Source organism: Chionomys nivalis, chromosome 1 (genome assembly GCF_950005125.1).
Source record: "Chionomys nivalis chromosome 1, mChiNiv1.1, whole genome shotgun sequence".
Taxonomy (NCBI): Eukaryota; Metazoa; Chordata; class Mammalia; order Rodentia; family Cricetidae; genus Chionomys; species Chionomys nivalis.
The window spans coordinates 122,973,297-122,990,262 of record NC_080086.1 but is presented as its reverse complement, the minus strand read 5'-3'; the positions used below and the strand labels follow the sequence as shown (position 1 = coordinate 122,990,262).

General features: G+C 51.9%; 1 protein-coding gene across 1 annotated transcript; it reads left to right on the top strand.

Annotated features, from left to right (window-relative positions):
• Positions 1–513: 513 nt before the first annotated feature.
• On the top strand, positions 514–9,693 carry Pkdcc (protein kinase domain containing, cytoplasmic). The gene is made up of 7 exons (XM_057783926.1): positions 514–1,247; positions 5,217–5,339; positions 5,718–5,989; positions 6,585–6,664; positions 6,911–7,015; positions 8,409–8,582; positions 8,796–9,693. The coding sequence occupies exons 1-7, from the start codon at positions 609–611 to the stop codon at positions 8,879–8,881; spliced, it is 1,479 nt and encodes a 492-aa protein (XP_057639909.1). The 5' UTR covers positions 514–608; the 3' UTR covers positions 8,882–9,693.
• Positions 9,694–16,966: the final 7,273 nt, after the last annotated feature.

Sequence of the window (16,966 nt, the reverse complement as noted above, 5' to 3'; positions counted from 1 at the left end):
CGCACCCAGGCCTTGGTGGCTTGTCCCTTGGAGCCCGTTACCCGCCGGCCTCGCCCCACCTCCCCGCACCCTGGCCGGCCAGCTCTGCTTTCGTCCTCCGGGTCCCGTTATCCCGCCTCGCCTCGGGCTTGGAACCCATGCCCGCCGCTGGCCGCCGCCCCCTCCCCCGCTCTCCGGCCTGAGCTCCGGGGGCCGCGCGCTGGGCAGGGCCGGAGCCGCCTCCGCGCCGCTTCCCAGGCCGGGCTGGCCGCGGGAGGAGGTCCCGCTGTCAGTCAGCGGGGAAGGCCGGCCCGGGCGGCCGGAGGGGGCGGCGCCGAGGACGGGCTCGGCCGGGCGCTGGGAGGTGCTGGCGGAGGGGCGGGCGGGCGGGCGAGCGGGGGCGGGAGGGGGGTGGCTCCGGGCCTTATAAGCGGCGGGGGCAGGGCGGGAGGGAGGCAAGTGTCAGGCCGATGTGCCGCCCGCCGGGGGCCGGGGTCGGGGCTGCCCGGGCCATGCGCGCGGGCTGGGTAGGGGGCCGGCGCGGCGCGAAGCGGAGTCGCCTCGGAGCCTGAGCCGCCCGGGGCCGGGGCCGGGGAACCGCGCGCGGCCGGCCGGGGGGGAGGGGAGCGATGCGGCGCCGGCGGGCGGTCGTGGCCGCGGGTTTCTGTGCCTCCTTCCTGCTGGGCTCCGTTCTCAACGTGCTCTTCGCACCGGGCTCGGAGCCTCCGAGACCAGGCCAGTCCCCGGGACCCTCGGCAGCCCCGGGCCCGGGCCGTCGCGGGGGCCGTGGGGAGCTAGCCCGGCAGATCCGGGCGCGCTACGAGGAGGTGCAGCGCTATTCCCGCGGGGGCCCCGGACCGGGAGCCGGGCGGCCGGAGCGGAGGCGCCTGATGGACCTGGCTCCGGGAGGGCCGGGCCTGCAGCGTCCCCGGCCCCCGCGGGCCCGGCCCCCGCCCGACGGCGCTCCGGGCTGGCCCCCTGCTCCTGGCCCGGGCTCCCCCGGTCCGGGCCCGCGCCTGGGCTGCGCCGCTCTCCGCAACGTGTCTGGCGCGCAGTACGTGGGCTCAGGCTACACTAAGGCTGTATACCGGGTCCGCCTGCCCGGCGGCGCCGCGGTGGCGCTTAAAGCAGTGGACTTCAGCGGCCACGATCTGGGCAGCTGTGTGCGAGAGTTCGGGGCGCGAAGGGGCTGCTATCGCCTGGCGGCCCACAAGCTGCTCAAGGAAATGGTGCTGCTGGAGCGGCTGCGGCACCCCAACGTGCTGCAGGTACGAGAGTGGGGTTCCGGGATGAGGGGGCTGACTGGTCACTCTGGAAGACTCCTTGGTCTTACAGAGTTAAGTCACGAGGCGTCAAAGACTGAGTCCCGGTTGCAGCTAGGTGCAGAGCCCAGATTAGGGTACATCATCACCCTGCCTGCCTCTCACCCTTTGAGTAAAACACTCTACCCAACTTACACATATCCCTTAAAGACAGAGGCAAGGGCAGGAAAAACCCCAAACTGGTAGTAGGGCAGTGAGTAAGGAGTTATGACCACATAGGACCCCGCCGCTGGCTAAAGCTGACGGTTGAACACCAGAGTATTCTCTCCAGTCATAGTGACCTCAAGCCCAGCTTCAGTCAGCTCCCAGCTGAAGTAACAGGATCCCCCATATTGGCAGCGACTGAACCCCACTTCTTTCAAAGTCTAGTAACATGTCTGCCTTTGGAGATGGTGCTAAACCTCGGTGTGGGTGGGAAGAGCTGACCAGAGACTGGCCGATGTCTAACTTGATTCTCAGAGAGTCGCTTATTCCTCACTCTGCTCACAGGTCATTGGAGGGGATCAAGGAGGCCAGAAAATCCACAGCCTTTCCCAGAAGTGACTAGGGGCTTCCCTGGGACTTCAAGTGGGTCCGACTGAAGCACGGGGAAGCCTCAGAGTCTTAGGCCAGAAGACTTAAGTTCTGCTAGTCGGAATGCTACTCTTCTGAATGTGATTAGCCAAGAGACGAAAAGGTCCAAAAAGCCAGATGCATACCTTTCTCGTAGGAGAGAGACTCTGTTCCTGTCATTGGGGACACAGGCAGGAAGGATGAGGCCACCCACCAACCCAGCCAACCCTGACCCTAACGCTGTCCCTCCAAGATTTAGAAGGGGCCTTCACAATGCCAGCACTGGCCAAACAAAACCACTTCCCCTCTCTGAGGGCTCTGCCTGGTCTCTGCCTAGGGTAAGACATAGGCTCCCTTTGCAAATGTCTGAGCTGACTGACATATGACTGACTGCTCTTGGCCAGGTGACATAGGTGTGCGCAGAGTCCCCAGCTGTGATTCCTGCCCACACCACCCACCTCATATTCCCTCAGATTCACCGAACTGACCAGAAACTCAGTGGTCAATCCATTTTCTTAGAAATGAGAAGCGGGCCCCAGGCCTGGAGGGAGCTGTAGGCTATACAGAGTAGAAGAATTCAGAACGCTACTGGTACTCCCGGTGGCTCCAAGCCTCCCTAGGACATGTCTTCCGTCCACCCCCAGTCCTGGTCAGACACTTGTGACACGCTCTGTCAAGGCCCTAGGTGCTGCATTGGTCCCAGGCAGCTATCCGTTGTGTGTGTTTATGTCCAGCTGTATGGTTAACACTGACTGGGGCTTAAGGGAGTGAGCAGTTGGTTACGTGGCCATTCTCACTGGGAGGATCTTATTTTCTTTTCCTCTTCTGGGTCTTTGGGAACTTTCTGGAAACCCTGTGGTGCTAGCCAGATTCTGCAGAGGTGGAGAGGCCTTGAGTGACTTACCTGGACCTTCAGTGTTCTTTAATTGTTGAAGGCCCTTTCACAGGACAGGTTTGGCATGCGGTGGACTTTCCTATGCTGCTGGAATTCCTACCTCACTGGCCTCACTAAGCATTTCAACAAGTATCCAGCTAGATGCCCACCCAAACCCACAGACAGGTCCTTCTCTGCAATGTCCCCTCCAATAATGAGGGCAGCAGAGAAAGACAAGACGCTGGAAGAGAACATATTTCACCCATGCCCTCACCAGCATGGCATCTCCTGGAATTAGTTGTGATGTCTCCAGTCTGAGGTTGGAGTTAGTTAGCCTAGAACAGAAGTAATAAGGGTCCTAGCAGAAAATGGAAGTCCCTGTTAAGTCTTGGGAATTGCTTTGAGGGTGAGGTCCCCACTTATTCTCTGACTCCCAGGTCATGTCCCTCTGGCTTCTTCAGTTCTGCTACCCCTGTAACCAACACAGCCTGCTGCAGGTCTTCTTGCTCAAGAGGCCTCAGAGCTGCGTGCCAGGAACTAGAGGACACGTTGTTTTGATACCTCCTGATCATTGAAAATTTCAAAACCGTTTGACTGCTGAGCTAGGGAGGAACCAGAGGACTTTCTAAAGTATCCCAGGCCCCAGACCCCTTCCCCCTCTCTGGACAGCCTGAAGTTATGCTGTAGGCTCTGCTGGTGGATGCAGGGAAGCCTCAGAGGCCCACTGTGCACTTCCCAGCACAGGCTCTGGTCGTTAGGGGACTGCCTGGGGGGATCTAACTTGGACCCTTTTATCCTCCACATACACTCTCCTCAGAGGATAGATGCCTCTGTAGTCCAGGGTCAGAGGGCACAAGAATCTTCCCTCTCCGAAGCCCATCATCCTGGGACCTCAGGCCTCAGATGGGCCCCCAGGCCTGCCTGGGCCGCAGATTCTGACCATGCTAAAGTGTTTTCCTCTTCTCCAAAGAACAAAAGATGCAACTGCAGTGCTCAGCCTCATGCTTCCTGGGGGGGGGGGGGCTAATGGTGTCTTTTTATTTTTTCCTGAGGAGTGTTGATTAATACCTCGTTAACAGTGCATTTAACGACCTCCGGGTGTTTAATAACCTTCAGAAATTTCCCACAAAGGCTCAGACTGGAGCAAGAAAATGAGAACCAGGCCCCAGGGTTGCTCTCTTTACCTGCCCCAAAGCCCATCCTGAGTCTGGGGCCTCCTTGGGCTGACTGGGGGTATGGAAGGAGAGAGAAAAAGAAGGTACCTAGGACAGCCCCTGGTCCTGCACGCCACAGCCCAAGTACCCTGGGAGACTAAGGCTGAGTCCAGCTTCTCTGATAGGACCGGATCGGGACCACTGGGACAAGAGTGGGTCTTTGGGACAAGCAGGGCAGCTGGGGAGGGGGAGGGTGCTGGCGTGAGGAGCTGCTGTGTACTGGCATATTTAGGCCGTGGGCTCCCTGGCCTCCATCTCAACCCTCCACCGCAGAGAGCTTCACTTTCCCTTGTATGGCTTGGACAACCCGGCCTTTGTGCTGGTGCTCTGTAGGGTGCTGGCTGTTTGGAGCCCATTGTAAGCCAGAGCTATGCAGAATGCTGATGGGGGTGTCAGTGGCAAAGGGTTGCCCCTGCGCTTTCTCCTGGCCAGCTGGGTGGTTCTGAGAAGAAGTGTTCAACAACTGAACGATCATACAGCCCCAAACAGACCTTCCCTGAGGACCGTTCTTCACCGTGTCTCCCATTTATGTCACTATTCAGATGTGCCTCTGGGCTCCGGACAGTTGAGATGGTAGAGAAATGGACACAGATCGGAGGAGGGGAGGGTATCAGATAATCATTTACTGGCCCATGTCCTAGGAGAGGAACCAGATTGTGGATCCTTGGTAACATCCGATTGAATCCTAGCTCCTGTGTTTATTAGCTTTGGGACCTGTTTAAGCGACTCTTTTGAGTCAATTTCCCCACCCCAAATCAGACAAAATGATAATAGCCACGCACCATAGGGTGATTGTAAGAATTGGAAGACTGGCAAGATGGCTCAGTAGGTAACAGGGTGTGTAGAACTGCGTGCCACCAAGTCTGATGGCCTGAGTTCACTCCCTAGAACCCACACTGGAAGAAGAAAGCTGACTCCCGAAAGTCGCCCTCTGACCTGAACACACACTCGTACATGCCATACACACCACAATAATAATAAGTTAAAGTTTAAAAATACGAACTTGATTATGCACATTAGTATATTTAGCACAGTGCCTGCTACATGGTGGCCTAGCCTGCCTATCTCCCTGACTAACCGTTGACGCCAAACCAGAAGAAACTAAGGCTTCAGGAACAGAGGCCAAACTTCCCAGGAAACACTGTTCTCCACCGGCTGGAGCAAAGGCAGCGGGGAAGGCTTCAAGGGCAGAGGGCGGGGCCTCCTGGTAGTCCAATCTTTCTCTGTCCCTGTCTCTATCCTGTGACCTAATGGCCTGCCCTGGGTTTCCCCCAGCTCTATGGCTATTGCTACCAGGACAGTGAGGACATCCCGGACACACTGACCACCATCACAGAGCTGGGCGCCCCCGTGGAAATGATCCAGCTCTTACAGACTTCTTGGGAAGACCGATTTCGAGTAAGCCTGTGCTTTTCATTGGGACAGTTCTCCCTTAGAAGGCAGCCTCCCAGAGCAGCCTAGACGACTTCTCCACCAAGGAGGGAGGAGGAGCATGGGATGGCTCAACCACGGGCTAAAGGACAGAGCTGGGGAGAGAGGGAGTCAAGACAGGATCCTGGTGTTCCCTACAGCGGAGGTGCACATGTCCACACTCCTGCCGTGCCATGTGCTTGCTTAGTCCAGCCAAGGGTCAGCTGAAGAACAGTGACCTTTTCAAGGTCCTGACCTCATCCTTTGTGTTCTACTGGGACCTGAAAAGGAGAAAGGCTAATTTCCAAGCTAAATCTAGAGCTGGGAGTCCAGTAGGCCTGACCCAACCTATGTGTCTGTCTTCAGATCTGCCTCAGCCTCGGCCGCCTCCTCCACCACCTAGCCCACTCCCCTCTGGGCTCAGTCACTCTGCTTGACTTCCGCCCTCGGCAGTTTGTGCTAGTGAACGGTGAGCTGAAGGTGACAGACCTGGATGATGCCCGCGTGGAGGAGACACCATGCTCTACTGTTGCTGACTGCATCCTCGAGTTTCCAGCCAGGAACTTCACCCTGCCCTGCTCGGCCCAGGGCTGGTGTGAGGGCATGAATGAGAAACGGAACCTCTACAATGCCTACAGGTGACCACTCTACATTTTGGGACTCCAGCCAAGAAGGGGCTGGCAGGGCAAGAGCTCCATGGGGGTCAGAAGGCCAGCTAGGGAGAATAACCTTGACCAGAGGAAACCGCAGGGGCCCAGTCAAGAGAGAGAGTGGCTGTGGAGATAAAAATAGCTCTAAGGAGACCAGGGTCGGAGGGGCAGCTGGAGGCTTCTTAAAATAGTGTCACATTCAGGGCCCAGAGCTGCCAGGGCTGGCACGTCCCTTCTCCACCCTAGCTCCTGACCTTGACAAAGCTTCCTAAGGCGGAGAAGCCCCAACTATGGGGATACTCCACTGCTGGGGTCAGACAGAGGACAGTGTGGCCTGGAAGATGAGGAAGGGCAAAGAAAGGGGCCTCCAGTCCCAGTTTGGTCCGAAGTTAGCTGTAGGCACAGCTGGGCCCAATCCCATGCCTCACTGAGTTGAGCCCCTGGGATAATGCAGACATGGCTGGTTCCTGTGTGAGGGGTCAGGCTCCCAGGCCACATCCAAGTCTATACCTAGTGGAAATGAAAGGGAAGGACATGTCTCCAAAGGCTGGGCCCCTGAGCCACTGTCCCCTCTCTGCCACAGGTTCTTCTTCACATACCTCCTGCCCCATAGTGCCCCTCCTTCCCTCCGGCCTCTGCTGGATACCATCGTCAATGCCACAGGTAAGCCTCAGGACCTGTCTGCTTCCCTTCACCTGCCATTGCCCTATCAGACACCGGGACAAGAATGACCCTAGGCAGTGTGAAGTCTGGGACCCGTTATATTCTAAGACAGCATTCTGTGGTAAAGGCCCTCCCTAGCCACCAGACTTTGGGCCCAAGCGCTGGCTGTAGGAAGAACAGTAGCTAGCTTCCCATGGGGAGGGCCAGGAGCCTGGGCATGCCATGACAGCTGCATGCACTTTGCAGGAGAGCTCACCTGGGGGGTGGATGAGACCCTGGCCCAGCTGGAGATGGTGCTGCATCTGTACCGGAGTGGGCAGTACCTGCAGAACTCCACAAGCGACAGTGCCGGTGAGTGACCCCCACCCATGGGCTATGGCTTACCCTCCACTCTCGGGGCTCATTTGGTGTCACAGAGACAGTGGAACTTTCACTTTGAAGTCCCAGCCCCAGCTGAGCTAGAACAGCTATCATTCTGCCTTTCTACTAGTGGCTTCAAACCCCTCCATGAGCCGTATGTGTGACTCACCCCTGGCACCTCAGTTTCCTCATCCATGAATTGGGTTCAAAATAATTCACCTAGCAAAATTCTTATGGGGATTAAATAGCCTGCAAGGTGTGTAAAAGCAATTAGCACAGTTCCTATTACACAGCTGGAACACAATACACATTTGCTTCTCTTTCCTTCCTCTGCACTCCTGGGGCTCAGAGGGTAGCTGGAGGAGGGGGCGGCCTACTCTGAAACCAGCCAATAAGGTCCTTCTCCCAGGGATGGGGAGAGGTCCAGCTACTGTTACAGGCAGTGGTCCTTCTACAGAAGCCTTAGGGTTTAGCAGTGGTGGGCAGGGGGGCAAGGGGTGGGCAGCCTCGGTTTTCAAGGAGGCCTAGCCAGCCTTAGGGGTGGGGGAGCCCTCGTTAGCCCTGTAAATAAAGTTTAACGAGGTGAACAATGGCTGCCTCTGTCCCGGAGGACTCCGTTTATGGGGCCATAAATCACAGGCAACCCTGCCTGGACTTTGGTCTAGTCCCTGGCAGGAGAAGGAGGCAGGAGGGTGGGGTGGCCAGAGGCCCAGGGCTTCTGCTTTATCAGTCAGCAACTGGGACTCCCAGGGCATTGGGAAAGACCAGGCTCGCTCTCAGCCTCTGGTAGAGCCTTTGCACTTGCTGAATCTTTGGAGCGCTGCACCTCAGAGAGACCTCAACCCTTCTCAAACACTTGAATCCTGAATTGTAGCATTTTGTGTTGTTCCACATGCCTCTTAACCTTCACACACCTTTCCCGGGGTCCCAGGCCTCTCCCTGGTATCAGGACCAAGTATGTCTGAGGGGCTCTGAACCCTTGCAACACATGGGCAGGACTGGAATCTAGTCAAGAATCCTTAGGCCCCACCCCAGGTCTTCCTACATCAGAATCTACATTTTAATCATATTGCATGGAAATACATACGTACCATGATATTTGAGAAGCCCCATTCTAAATATTTAAAATGGCCTGATCTCAGAGCCCAACCTAGACAGCTGGTATCTCTGAGTATGTGCCTGGCCCACATGGGCCCCCATATATCCTGTGATGTCTAAACTAGCTACATGACCTTAAATCGAAGAGATGTGTATGTCCTGAAACTCAAGTCTGTGCCTGGCTGTTCAGCGAGCTTGAACAGCTCTGGCTGCCTTCGTTTCCGTTCCGGATGTGCTGGCCTCGCCCCTAGACACACATTCTCACTTTCTTCTCTCCATCCTTTAGAGTACCAGCGCATTCCAGATAGTACCATCACCCAGGAGGACTACCGCTGCTGGCCGTCCTACCACCACGGCGGCTGCCTCCTGTCTGTGTTCAACCTGGCTGAGGCTGTAGATGTGTGTGAGAGCCATGCTCAGTGTCGTGCCTTTGTGGTCACCAACCAGACCACCTGGACAGGTGAGTCAGAGGGAGGAGGAATCCCAAAGGCGTGGCTAGACTGCTCCAAAGGATGGGAAAGGCAGAGGGAGCCCCTCAGAAAAGCCAAAGGGAAGGCAGAGACGGTGAGAGAGATGTGTGTATGAGTCCTTCAAGGTAGCCACTTTATAGAGAGTGGCCCTACCACCCAGGTGACAATTAGCCAGACCTGTAACCTCTCATCTTTGCCCCTAGGTCGGAAGCTGGTCTTTTTTAAGGCTGGATGGAGCCAAGTGGTCCCTGATGCCAGCAAGACCACATATGTGAAGGCGTCTGGCTGACTGATTGTGGGCTCAGTTGACCATCTGGCATCTTTGCCAGCTGGACTTGCCTGCTGCGGGGGTAACTTGCACTCAAGATGTCGCGCTATCACCTGGGAACCCCTGCAGACAAAACTGTCATCCCAGACCAATTGATGTGACCAGGACAAACGTGCAATATGCAAAGATGTTAAAATGTGAGTTTGCCAGCCTAGGTCTGAGACTGTTGCTCCCGGCCTGGGCATCACTGGTTGGGAGCTGACTGCCTCTTCAGAGCTCTGGGCTGCGAGCAGGGCTCAGGCTAGTCTTAACTGGGACAGTTCCATGGGCAGCCCCATCGCTGCATTCATGGTTTGAGAATGTAGCCAGAATGGTGCTGCTGCTGCTGCTGCTGCTGCTGCTGCATCAGCCACAGTGGACAGGAGCTGCATGGGGACAATCAGCCACAGAGCATGCTCTCAGCGCAGCTCCAACAGGGGAGCTGTGGGATGGATGCTCCAAGATGTCGCGTGAACCAGTACCTGGGAAGGCTGTCTCTGGCCTCTCCCTAGAGGTTGCTCCTAGGCCAGCCCAGGGGTCATGGGCAGTGGTGCACACGTCCACATGAGCCGAGACTAGGGTGGAAGAGCAGATTGCATTTGAGCCAGGACCTGGGATGGGGTTAGGGTCGGAGCCTTTCTGCCTCATTTGCTTTCAGTGAAAGCCACCAAGCAGCCAAAACCAGGCCCTCCCCTTCCTGGAGTTTGCATTTCCAGAAGCTTTTGTACTTCTTGTTCATTAAATTGTTTATTTTTGTAAAAAAAAGTTAATCAATTAATAAAATGATGTTTCATGACAAATATTCTCCTCAGCCACGAGTTCTTCAGAAGCTCTTTACTCGGCCCCAGTTGTGTCTGTAGTGCATCTGGCTAGGGCTGTGCGCCTAAGGGGATGATGACTTTGAGGAGTACAGTCTCAGTGGCGAGCACTGAGCATGCCATGTGTGTTCTCAGACTCTCCTCCTGTGCTGCCTGTCTCCTGCATGAACCTCCATGTCAAATTCAGAACAAAGACATGAGGGTGGATGTCTTTCCCCAAGGAGGTTCTCATTTGAACACATTTGACTCTCTGTACACGAAACCTTAACCCAAGAGTGTCAACCTTGTAATGGGATGCTTGCTATCTTTATTATTAACTGCTGGAGACATAATTAAGAGAGGAGGAGGTAGCCTAACAACCTACAAGCAGTCTGGCTTTCCCTGGTGCACCCTGGATGCCCATCATCACCACCGCCCACCACAAGTCCATAGCATTTTTCTCTTTCAGAGCCTTTCTCTAAGCAAGAAATGTGTGGAGAGCAGAGAGATGGAAGAGTCTATAGAACAGCCAGTTTTTATGGGTTTGCAAAAAAAATCGAGCAGGGACATGTGGATACCCAAAGCAAAATGGCAAACTCGGTGTGGGGGAGATCCAGGTTAGTTAGAGAACAGGTCGTTTTTCCAGAAAGATTCACACAGAGGTTACTGATGGGACAGTAGATAGTTTCTCTCTCAAATTTGTGAGCATTGCTTCAAAACCCCTTTCTGGGGGCAGAAATGGCCACGATTAGTCCTGCAAGATTGAAAGAAACCATTTGGAACCTGGACTGCAAAGGCAATGGCTCGCCCAGAACGGGATATTACTATCGTAAAGCAACAGCTTTCTTCCCTCCAGAGGACCACCCATCTCTCAGCTCCCTGCTACATATCGTTCTTCCCCCAAACACCAGGACCTGTTCTCTTCAGCCCCTAGACTTGTTCTACCCCATGTAGATACTCAGGAACAGTGGGTGGAGAAAAGACAGTTAGTACTGAAGCTCCAGGTGGCATCAGAGAAGGGAAACCTGCTGGACGTGGAGTATGGCTCTGTTTCAAAGTCAAGGAAGGGAGAAGCAACATGAACAGGCAATGGAGCTTGGTGGCTCCAAAGTCAGGCCAAGATGGGCCAGCAGCCCTGGGAAATGCCGCCTTTGTTCAGATAAACTATCTGGCTAAGATAACTTCCCTGGATTTATTTGTCGCAAATTTTAGGTTGATAATAATCGGAATAGGAATGAATGAAATTCTGTCCATAAATGTCCTAAGCAGTGTTAGCCAACAGTAAGTGCTTTGATCACTGTGGCAAACACTATCAGTGGTATATGATCAGTTAGTGGAGCACTCAATGTTTGCCCATAATCTGTTCACAAAGAACTTCCAGGCTGCTGCAGGGACCAAGGCACAGCAGACTATCCACAGTCCAGCCTGAGATGCCCACCCCCACCCCCAAGCAAGCACAGCTTTTGACTACACGAGGTGAGGCCCAGCTCCCAGGCCAGTGACTTGGGAGTGAGTGTGTGGCAGACAGAAAAAAACTTGGAAGAGGATTAATGTGAAAGCAGAAAATGGGATTAGGAGGCTTCGGGATAATGTGCCCACCCGCCCCCGGCTCATGACAATGGCTTCTGGCTTTCATTCCGAGGCAAGAACATGTAAAGCATGGTTGCCCCCTGCTCGTGGATCAAGAGGCAGAGAGTTGACTGACAAGGAGGACATTCAGATTGTTCTCAGCTGCCCTTACATGCAGTTTTCCTTTAATCCTCATGGTGATCCTGGGATGTGGGTTTGTCCTGAGAGCTGAAGAGCCAGAATCTAACCTAGCTTCTGTATCCAGAAGTCTGCGATCTCCTCTCTCAGCATAGCGGTCTTTGAAGGCTGGGGTGATTCACTCGCACATGCCCCTCCACAGGGAAGGGACACCAGACTACAACCATACCTTTAAGGGGCTGCTCCATAGATGGAAAGCCAGGACTAGTTCACTGACATCATCACACACAAGAAATGAGGATGCCCCCAAAGGGTCTGAAGGACCCATCTGAGGTCTGCTGCACGGGACCCCCAACTCCTATGCACCTCCCTCTGGCTAATGTTCCTCTCGCATGGAAAAACTGCCAGTCAGTCTAGCTATATGAAGAAGATAGAGCAAGATCCTTCTGAAAATTCCCTTCGAGCATGCTTCATCCGCCTGGCTGCTCTCCTCTGGCCCCGTTCCACTTTGTTATATCTTTTTCAAAGTGCTGGCAAGACACTCCTACTCCAGGATCCAAAGGCCCAACAAGAAGCAGCACGGTGACTATAAATTACAGTGAGTGACAAAGGTATGGCGTAGGGGAATCCCAAGAGTGGTGTGACAACCTGGGATTTAAGTAAGAGTTAAGTTGTCGCCATCTGAAACCATGAGGGGAATGGGAGCCAGAACCTGGAAAACCCCCAAAGAGTCAGGTGGAAAGGAAGTGACCGACACAAACAGTTGCACACCATGACCTCAGACAGAGGCACATTCTCATCATAGTCTCTTCTCAACCTCCTGTCAAGAGGACAAACCCAAGATACAGTCAGAGGGCTGAGGAAGTTGGTGTGGATGCATTGTTGCCAGCCCTCCAAGATAGACAGCAGCATGGGGGGGAGGTATTGCACAGATCAGAAGACCCCCCCCTTTACACTGGAGGACTGACTTGCCTTGAGAAGGCTTAAGAGTAAACGTCTCTCTCCAGTTCCATTTTTATAATATGCAGTTACTTGCTGTGTTGTTTTGGTGAAATGGCAGCTTTGGCCCAAACTTTCAGGGGATCCTGTACAGCATATATCCTTATAAACTCCCTTCCACCTGAAAGAACTCTTAGTCTATGATGAAACTTGGCCCTAAGGAAAAAAATCTTAGATAATACAACGGTCTGTGGCCCTCCAAATTTAAGCAGATATCAAGGCTATTAAAATTCTATGGGAGGCCAGGCAGTGGTGGCTCAGGCCCTTACTCCCAGCACTCGGGAGGCAGAGGCCGGCAGATCTCTGTGAGTTCGAGGCCAGCCTGGTCTACAGAGTGAATTCCAGGACATCCAAGGCTGTTACACAGAGAAACCCTGTCTCAAAAAGCAAAAACAAACTAACAAATAAATACGAGTAATTTTGCTGTTATTATCTAACGCAGTATCTCATTCTACTGACAGTTCATAACAGAGCAGAGTACACAGCCTTCGTGATACTTGTCTGCCTTGGCCCCCGTTGAGCATCTTCGGCCTCTCAGGAGCCTCCTCCATCTTTAGCATCTTACAGTTCCTTATTGAGATTCCCCCTACTTGGAAGAGCGCTTAGTCGTCAGCAGATGCTGGTCAACATGTTGAATATACCTCCCCCGTTTTGTATAAGTTTATCCTATCACTGGAGATGCCACCAAAACCAGACACATCCGAAAAAAAGCCACTTATAAGACATGGCTGTGTGGCAGGAGATTGATCAAACAAGGGATCCAATGGTCACATCTCTAGTCAATGAGGGCCCGTTCACCCCGACCACCAGAAACATCAGTTCCCCAGCAACGGCCCCGCTGTTAACATTTTTCCACACCCAAAGAAACACTTATCCCTGCTCTTTAGTTCTTATCTCAGAGCCATTTCCCTATTTGTCACCAGACATTCTCCCCATCCCCATGGCGACAGCTCTGTGGACAGGCTTTTGGTGCAGAGCTTTCCAAGGATTCTGGAACGTGTAAATAGATTGTGTCTACTGCCTCCCCTTTATCCACACTCTTATTTGACCCTTCAAAGAGCTCTGGTAGATTATGGAAGCGTGGTTTCTCCTTAGCACAGACAGGCTGCCTTGCCACAGGAGATGGAGTTTGCTCAAGTGCTCTCTAATCCTGCCCTTAGAGGTCCTGCCGGCTTGCCTGGCTTTCAAGCTGCTGGGCTGTTTCCCAGACACACCTCTGGGACCTCTGGTTCTTCACAAGGGAGTCAACCTCAAGAAAAGCATCTCATTTTGTCCTGTCTCATCATGAGATAAGCCTCCTTATTTATTGGCCACCGGGAATTGGTGGCTACAAGAAAGGCAAATAAAAATAAAACCTACCGTGTGCTTTGCTGTCCATAGCCTAGAGAAGCCACTGAATTCATCTGAACTTGTGCAGGAGGCGGTGTGAAGTTATTTGTATCCCATTTGGTTTTATGACATACTGCTCTGTTTACATCGCTCTCTAGGTTGTATATAGGATATAAACTGACCTCAAATGATCTGGCCTTGTCTAGTCATTTTTTTTTCTGCCATCAATAAAAAATTTAAAGGCAGCTATTTCTCTAAGAAATGACTATTGTACTTAGGGTTCAGAGATGCTGTAATTGAAAAGGACAGTTTGCCTTGTTTTCCAGTGTCCCGTATCTTCTTGTACCAGTCTTTGATGTTATGAGGCATCTTCTGACTTCATCGCTGAGCTGTGTAGCATCGTGAAATTACTGAGAGAAAATGAGTTTCTTCTCTAAACTGCAGACATCTCCTGAGCACATTTAGTACTGTTTGGCTTGAATGTCAAGATATTGCTATTTCTAGAATGGACTTCGCATACCAAAATAAAAAAAAAAATTGCCCACCATTCTGCCACACACTGAAATGACCTTTTCCCCCAATAGCCTCCCCAGCAGTTTGCTGAGATGAAGACACCGCCACGGGGCACATTTGGGCTAGAAACTTCTGGGTTAACTCTTTATGGCTCCAGTCCTTAGGGAGACCATTCGTGCAGCTTAAGAAAGTACAGGTTAAATTAGGTGACTGTGGCGCAAGCCTTTAGTCCCAGCACTTGAGAAGCAGAGGCAGGCGGATCTCTGAGTTCAAAGCCAACCTGGCCTAAAGCAAGTTCCAGGACAACCAGGGCTACACAGGGAAACCCTGTCTCAGAAAACCAAAAGCAGGAGAAAAGAAAGAAAGGAAAGGAGGAAGAGGGAAGGGGGAGGGAAGGAGATAGGAGGGAAAGGGAATGGAAGGGGAAGGAAGGGAGGGAGGGAGGGAGGGAGGGAGGGAGGGAGGGAGGGAGGGAGGGAGGGAGGGAGGGAGGGGAAAGGAAAGGGAAGGAAGAAAGGAAGGGAAAACAATACTGAGAGAGGAACTCAGACTCTAGGGAGAGTCAACTATTGGGTGGGGATGTGACTCATTTTGCAGTGTTTGCCTAGCCTGCATGAGGCTGAATTTAATCCGCAGCACAGCATAAACTGGTGTTGTGGTGCACACCTGCAGTCCCAGCACTGGGGAGGTGGAGCCAGAAGGGCCGGGGGTTGAAGGTCATCTTCAACTACATAATGGATTTGAGGCAGGTCTGGACTGTGTGACACCCTGACTCATAAAAGCAAAGATACAAAATTATACAAAGATGACCCTTGCAATATTATTTAGAATCACAAAAGATGAGGATTATACCATAATATGAGAAAATACATAAATTAGAGTTATAAATGAAAGAAATGGGAAGCAAACCTAGGCTTTTCCAGTGATGGGAATAAAACGAATGCAAAAAAGAATGGGAGGAATACACAGGACCAAGTCCTTCTCTATAATAATATTTTTTTATTTCCAAGTCTTTCATGTATGCCATATTTTTTACTTTTTGTTTATTATTTATGTTAGCATATAATGAGTTTTGCTGTGGTATTTCATGTCATTATACTTTGAAATATTGTCTGATCAATAAAAATGCCTTTATTTATTTTTATAGCACTGTATATTTTTTGTGGTACTGGGCCTTGTGTGTGCTGGTAACACACTCCGTTTCTGAGCTATATGCCAAGCCAAAAAAAAAAAAAAAGTTTTATTTAGATAATACTTTCACTACATTGAAGAAACAGTTCAATCTTTGTACCAAAAGATCAAAATCTCTTATTCCATTTTATGACCTTTATTTAAATTGAAAAATTGGAAAGCCAACCTCGCTAATTATTTAATGCATAAGAACTCATTTAATGGCTTAATAGGGGAATTGAAATCACACATAACTACAGTAGCCGGCAGGCACTGAAGCAGTGGTTATCAGGGCCACCTGGCCAGGCGTGTAAGCTGAGCTGCACAGGCATGTGAGAGGAATCAGTGTGTGTGTGTGTGTGTGTGTGTGTGTGTGTGTGTGTGTGTATGTATGTGTGGTGCTTATGTGTATATGTTGTGTGTGTATATGTGTGTGAGTGCATGTGTGTATATGTATGTGGTATGTGTATGTGTATTGTGTGTATATGTGTGTGAGTATGTGTATATATATATATATGTTGTGAGTGTGTATGTGTGTGTTGTACATGTGTGTGTTCTTTCTTTTCTTCTTAATTATGTGTATGTGGGTCATACAATGTGTGCATAGAAGTGCAGAAGACTGAGGAGACCAGAGATAGCGATCCCCCTAAACTGTAGCTACAGAGCCCAAGTGTGGGTGGTGGAATCTGGACTCAGATCCACTGGAAAAGCAGTACACACTCTTAACACTGAACAATATTTCCAGCCCCTTTTTATGACCTCCAATCTGTGTGCTTTGAGCCACTAATTGAAATTTAAAATTAAAATAAGATGAAGACATTTGTGAATCAAACAAGGCATGTCTACAAGTTGTACGCAGCCAGCTGACAGCCAGTTTGGGACCTCCAGGACAAAAACCATCTCAGAAGTACCAGCCAGATGCCTTCTTTCCAGGTATCCAATCAAGCAACCCCCTCTCCCCCAAATCCACATTTCTTGGCTCTCCCTTCTGCTGCTAGCCCTGTGATGATGCCACCTGCTTGATGAGGGTGATGAAGCATAGTAGTCAGACTCAAAAAGGCTCATGAATCTGTCCAAGGCTGGAAGCACTTCTGCCAGCATGTGAAAGCTGGCGACATTTTTGGTATTAATTTGTTTCTCCGTCTGTCGCTTACATTAAGTGTGGCCACAAGGAATAGATTTGAGGCTGTTCAAATATGCCCAATTTCATCCGCAAGCCTCTTCACAGCTGTCAGATGGTGCCAGTCAGTCCCAGGCCCTGTTTCCAGCTTGTCAATCAGACCTCAGCAGTCAATGTATTTTTTCCTGTTTACTCCAGCACCACTGCCCGGCCTGGCACAAACGACCAGCTTTAGAGAACCAATGTCCAAATGTGGCCCTCTTAGGTAGGAGCATAGCTCAGTGGCAGGGTCCTGGGATCTTTACTGCTTCTGAGATAAGTCTGCTCTGCATCTCTGAAAACTGGCTTCCCTGCAATGATCCAAGTGGCTTTGCCACACAGATTCCCACTGTTTTTGGATCCTTGGGTCTTTGATCTTGGACTTGTAGTAAA

Coding starts and splice junctions, on each gene's coding strand:
- Pkdcc (XM_057783926.1), top strand. CDS start 609: ATGCGGCGCCGGCGGGCGGTCGTGGCCGCGGGTTTCTGTGCCTCCTTC. Junction 7,016..8,408: donor CTCCACAAGCGACAGTGCCG/GTGAGTGACCCC, acceptor TCCATCCTTTAG/AGTACCAGCGCATTCCAGAT. Junction 8,583..8,795: donor CAACCAGACCACCTGGACAG/GTGAGTCAGAGG, acceptor CTTTGCCCCTAG/GTCGGAAGCTGGTCTTTTTT.